Genomic DNA, 6000 nt, shown 5'->3' on the forward strand with positions numbered 1-6000 from the left:
GCACTCCATCTTCATTTTGTATGTGGAGAACTGAGACCAAGTGGAGAAGCCCAGAGCTTGTACCCAAATCTCTCATTCCCATGCTTTAGCCACAAGATGCTCGCTCCTCTCATGTGAATTTTGCTCAAACTCTTGTTACGCGTACCATGTCTATTCTTTTGGCTGTAACTAATCTGAAACAAATGAATTCCTGCCATATCAGCCATCATCAGTTTAAAGCGTAATAAGGAATTAGGGCAGAGGTGTGTTCTTCTATTCAAGTTGATTCTTTTCTCTTTTAAGGTCTGATTTTGTAACACTACCCTTCCAAGGAGCAGAAGTTTTATTAGACAATGTGGTGCCGCTTTCAGGTAACAGAAATCACTGGAGAGAAACTAATGCTAGGCACTCATGGTGCTTGGTTAGACAGTTGAGAAGCCAGAGTTGTTTAGACTTTCTCCATACCATTTCGAGTCCAATATCTGAAGTTACTAGAAAGTGGATTAGAATTTTTTTTTTCTTGCTTGGTTTTTTATTTTGCCAGCACTGTGGAACTAGTTTCACTATCTTTCCTGTCTAGTCAGTGGGCGGGTTTTTCCCGCGGCTGTGGATGGAAAGAGAAACAGTTAGGGAAAAAAATACGAGACTGTAACTTAAAACCTCAAATTGGCAGAACTCTACCAGAGGGCAGCAGGATGACCTAGAACTACTCTTTAAACGCCTCCTCTTTGCCAATGGACTAGATAGCAAGTGTACTGTCCCTTAATCTACTAGACAAACCTCTGACATTCCCATACTGAAATCGATGGTATGGATAGTTCTGAGTGTTCTTAAAAATGGCCCCAGTGCTGGAAAAGGAGGGGAAATTCATGATGTCCACAAACATCTCCTATGTTGTTACCGATAGAAATCCAGCCATGTTTTGCTAGTGCCTAAAAAGCTTTTCAGTTCTCGATATTGAAGGATGTTATCCCGACCCACTGATAGCACCCTTTGATGTCAAGACTCTGGATAGCAGGAGAGGAAACCCTGCACAGGCGGTAGGCACAGGGTTTGCCTCTGCTGAGGCTGTAGATGGATGGCAAAGGTTGAAAGTCATACCATCCCAAGCTGCCATCAGCAGAGTTCACTGTTTGCATGCGCTTTCCAGTAAGGGACCTCTTGCAACATCTGCAGCAGCATAGGAACTGTCATTGCTGCTAATGCTGGAGATGTCTCACGAGGGTGGACCAAAAACAGAGGTAGTCAGTCTAATCCCAGAAGGTAGATTTTGTTTTCACTTCCTCAAAGCTCAGTGCATTTGCCGCATGGGGGGTGGGAACCAGAGAGCAACACCTCAGTGTAGATACATCCCTCAACTTGGGCAATGAAAGGTACATAGACAGTATTAACGAAGAGTGCAGCTTGCGATGTTAAAATTCCACCCATCCTTCAAGGGATTTTTTATTCTGTTGGTTAAATTCCATTGAATATCATTAAGTTCCTGTTCACATATTAAACTTCCTGCAGGACAAGTGAAGTCCTGAGCTTCCTAGGCTCAAGAGTGCATCATTAAAAACTGAAACGTTAATGTAAGCTACCATATCTGAAGACACCCAGGGTCCTTAGTAATTACTTTGAATCCATTTATGCACATGTGGCTACTGAGCTAGGATCCTTTTTAAAAAGAGAACTGTTCATCATCTCCCCTCTGTGACACACATTTCAGTGCAATCTTGTTCGGCTTCATAGACTAGATGTCTGTAGCAATGATGAGTGAGATTCTTTGGTCTGTGTTATGCAGGAGATTATTGTAATACTCTCTTCTGGCCTTAGAACCTAGGAGCCTGTGAATGTCTGACTTGTTTTCTCCTTTTCTTTCCAAAGACGAGGATCACTTTTCATCAGAAGCTGACTCATCCGTTAGTGAAATGACCAGAGGTACACCTCTGCTTGCACAGGTATGTATATTCTGCATTTGGCATTAGTGCGATGGCTACTGGAATATTGTGACCAGTGCTGGTGTCAGTAATTCAAGAAGGATATTGATAAATTGGAGAGGGTTCAGAGAAGAGCCATGAGAACTGGAAACTATGCCTTAGTGACAGACTCAAGGAACTCAATCTATTTCTCCCATCAAAGAGATGAGAGAAAGGGGTGACTTGCTCATGGTCTGTAAGTACCTAGATGAGGGAACAGAGATTTGATAGCAGGCTCTTCGATCTAGCAGACCAAGGTATAACAAGATCCAATGGCTGGAAGTTGAAGCTAGACAAATTCAGTCTAGCAACAAGGCTTACGTTTTTAATAGTGAGGGTGGTAAAGCGTTGGACCAGTTTCCTAACGGTTGTGGTAGATTCTCCATCACTGGCAATTGTTAGATCAGGATTGGCCGTTTCTCTAAAAGATGTGCGCTAGTTCAAATCGGAATGAATTCAGGGAAGTTCTAGACTCTGTGTTATATATGAGGACCAACTAGATGAGACCAATAGTCCATGTATTGCATAGATTATAATGCTGGAATATGAGAGATGTCTAGAAAACTGCCAGTGCTTGACCAAGAGTCTCTTATCCTAAAGTAACAGTATTCCATAGTACTCTGATGAACGAAACCCCTCAGGAGACGTGAAACGCTCAGCTCTTACCTAGTAATAGGACTCATGCTGGTGAAATCTTATCTCCCAAGAATGGGCCATGTGTTCTCTTGAGTAATAATACCGAGCTCTCTTATGCTGCTCTTGAGCTGTCGTTCTTAAAGCAACGGTCAAAGGCGGGAGACTGGGCGCCACTGTTCTCCCTCTCAGCCTCAGGAAGAGAGAGCTTAACAGCAAAGCTGTGTCTCAGCTCACTGACACACCAGCTTGTCTGCTGTGCTCTGTGCTAACATGTATGTCTGGTTCCAGGTCACAAATTATGACAGTGCAACAGGCCTGCCTCTCATCCAGCTGTGGAGTATGCTGGGAGATGAGGTGCGTACACTTGCAGAAATGTAGTGCTCTGGTTTGTATAGACTGAGACGTGGGTTTAAAAACTCAGCTTGAGTTATGGGGATTTCTTTTAATGTTGCTTTCAGGCTGGTATTTTCTTCATCTGTCTCTTATTTTCCCTTAGGTGGTGTCAATAAACAGAGCTCTGGTGGAAAGAGGATTTGCTCAGTGGATTGACAGTTACTAGTAAACTCTGAGAGGCCCCAAGCGACCCTTTTTTCTAAAAAAAAATAAAATAAAATAAAATTTAAAAAATCCCTTTTTTTGCACTGTATTAGAATTGGGTTTGGCAATCCTGTAGGGAGGACCCGTTTGTTTACACCACTGCGCAAAACTCTGTGGTCCATTGAGACTTGTTTGCTTGACTGTTACCATTTCACTTGAAATACATACCTCATTTCAGTGAAAGGCAGGGAGTTACTAAAAGCCATAAAAAAGATACTGTAGCTTTAAAACAAAACCAGTCCCTGGCCTAGTTCTAAGAGTTATTTAAAAAAAGAAGTGGGGTTTTCTTGAAGCTAACAAAACACCCCTACCGTGTGTTAACTGTCTGCAGGTCTGTTGCACAGATGCCCCAGAGGCTCAGTGGCTGCTTTTTCTGAAAGATGTTGGCTGTTTCTTAGAAATAGGTTTGCTGCCTAGAAAGCCAACACAAAATACATAAAGGATTTAAAGTTCAGTCGTCTATTGACTTTTCCATGTTGTGCCACCAACTTGCACAAGCTTTGTTAGTCTGATCCGTGACTGATGCTGGGAGACATATGAATTGCATTCATGACACTTACCCTGGCACACATCTCATGGTAGAAATGTTTTAGGCAGGAGCTGCATGGGAAGAAAACTTCATCTGTGCAGACCTTTGAAATGTAGGATGAATTACCACTACAACCATAGATTGTAAATCTGCTATGTTCCAGATCACGTATTTAAAAAAAAAAAATAGATTGCCAAACCCGATTGTAATTTGTAACCATTTTCTAGCTGTGCAAGTCTGTGTAAATATATATAAAATCATTGTAATATTTTGTATAAGAGAAACACTGGAAATCACAAAGGGAACTTTAAAAGAGTTTTTTTTTCCCCACAACAAAATGTTCTCTGTAAGTAGAAACGGTTTGGAGTCCATCAGTACAGCTGACGTACTCGGAGCATCCGAATGTGGGAGTGTTTCTGCTCTGCTGTGTACAGGATTAGCGTTGCTCTAGATTGCTGTATGGTATGATTTGTGATCACTGACTCCTTTGCTGTACAGATCTGTTTAAAAAAAAAAAAGTAACAATATGGAATTGATATTGCAGTGGTGTTCTTTCTCTCTTGATTTATGTTGGTCCCTTTTAGATTGATATCAAATGTGGAATTTAAAATTTTGTTCAAATAATTTAAGATAACTTAATACTATTAAAAAAATATTGTAATGTACCTGCATTTAGACATGTGTATTGAGTTGAGATTTGTTGCTGGCCGGGAAGACACTTGACAGGAAAGCACTGGTATAATCAAGCCTTGGAAAATGAGAATCTTTCAGACCAATCCAGAGACTCCTTTTTTTTTTTACTTTCGGTGAGCTGATATGCTGGTCCACCATGCAGACATGAATGTAGCTGCCTACACCAGGATTTGATCAGATCCATTCAGATATGGTTTGATTGTATTCTCTTTTTTATGAATTCTCTCTTTTCGGGGGCGTATGGTTTAATGTTAGCAATAATGATGTCCAATGAAAACAAAATTGATAGCTTGGTTAAATCTAAAAAACAAAAAATCCTCTTGAAATGTTTCCCATTTCAATTAAAGCTCAAATTTTAAGCCATCTTAATCAAAATGTGATGAGTAAGAGCCTTCATTTCCAGCCTCTTGTGGTACAGATGTGGGTGGGAAGGGATCTTTACTTGATAGAGTGGCAGGTGAGACCAAATAGTGATGGGTTTTAAATGGGACACAAAAAGGTGAACCTTCAGAACCCCTGTTCATTGAATTCTCTGATCACTACATCAAGTTTTGTGAAAGACCTTGGACACAGCATTTATTCTCTCCTTTTTTTAAAAATAAATTACAAAAACCTTGCTGTGCAGTCTAGTAAGCACTGGTGCACCGGGGGAAGAGTATATTACGTGCAGATGAAATATGAGCTATGCCGCAGTTTGAATGAGGTGACCTCATGTCACAGCAAAGGAGTTCCTTACCTTCAGTTTTGTGACGATTCAAGTCTCAAGCATACTGTTCTAGTTCTGCAGGCTATGTGGTTTCTTCTGAAATTAGCAGGTGTACTGTTGTGTGCTGAGCAATACGATAATGTGCATTGGCACCTGCCTGTTACTGTCTAGGTGCCTGTGTGGCCCTCATAGTGTCTGAGCGATGTACAATCATTCGTGGATTTTATCCTTGCAACACTCCAGTGAGTATGGCAATGCTGTTAGCTCCATGTTACAGATGTGCAGTTGAAGCACAGAGTAAATAAGTGACTTGCCTATGGTCATGCTGGGAGTTGAACTCTGATCTCTTGAGTCCTACTGTCCTATCCTCTAGGCCAGCCTTTCCTTCTCCAAGACAGATCTTTGTCCTGTGGAGAGCTTTCTGATCTTCTGCATCTCAGCAGGGCAAGGATGCGTGTGGTCCTTGCTGAGCAACTAACCATCCGTCCCAGTTAACATGCAGCCTGGTGGTATTTTTACAGCACCTGAAGTTAGGGTTGCTGCCCTCACGATCACACGCACTGTTTCTCTTCACTGAGAAACTCCCCTGCTGCCAGCACTTTGAGTTACAAGCCTGTGTGAGAGTCTGTGCAGCTTGTCCATTCATAGGATCCTCATCAACTTTCACTTGTTTGCAGGTTTTAATTTAGTAAATATCTTTGATGTACAAGAAGAAATCCTGCTCGCTTTCTCAGGTCTGCAGATTTCCCCTTTGCTTTGTACTCAGGCTAGATTTAAAAACCTAGTAGCTGAAAGCAGCTGCCCTGCGGCCTTAATCTTCCCGGGTACAGACCCACTGAGTGAGGGTATGTCTACATTTGAAGTGCTGCAGGGGCCCAGCTGTAAGTAGACACTTCCTGCAG

General features: G+C 41.8%; 1 protein-coding gene across 1 annotated transcript in view; it reads left to right on the forward strand.

Moving 5' to 3' along the window:
* Positions 1-4767, forward strand: part of AKAP1 (A-kinase anchoring protein 1) — a 41748-nt gene extending 36981 nt beyond the window's left edge. The window contains exons 8-11 of the mRNA XM_044994021.1: positions 283-350; positions 1846-1919; positions 2862-2927; positions 3070-4767. Of these exons, the coding sequence (XP_044849956.1) occupies positions 283-350; positions 1846-1919; positions 2862-2927; positions 3070-3132 (271 nt within the window). The 3' untranslated portion in view covers positions 3133-4767. The remainder of the gene's footprint in view (positions 1-282; positions 351-1845; positions 1920-2861; positions 2928-3069) is intronic.
* The last annotated feature ends 1233 nt before the right edge of the window (positions 4768-6000 follow it).

The sequence above is a fragment of the Mauremys mutica genome, chromosome 19, assembly GCF_020497125.1.
Source record: "Mauremys mutica isolate MM-2020 ecotype Southern chromosome 19, ASM2049712v1, whole genome shotgun sequence".
NCBI lineage: Eukaryota > Metazoa > Chordata > Testudines > Geoemydidae > Mauremys > Mauremys mutica.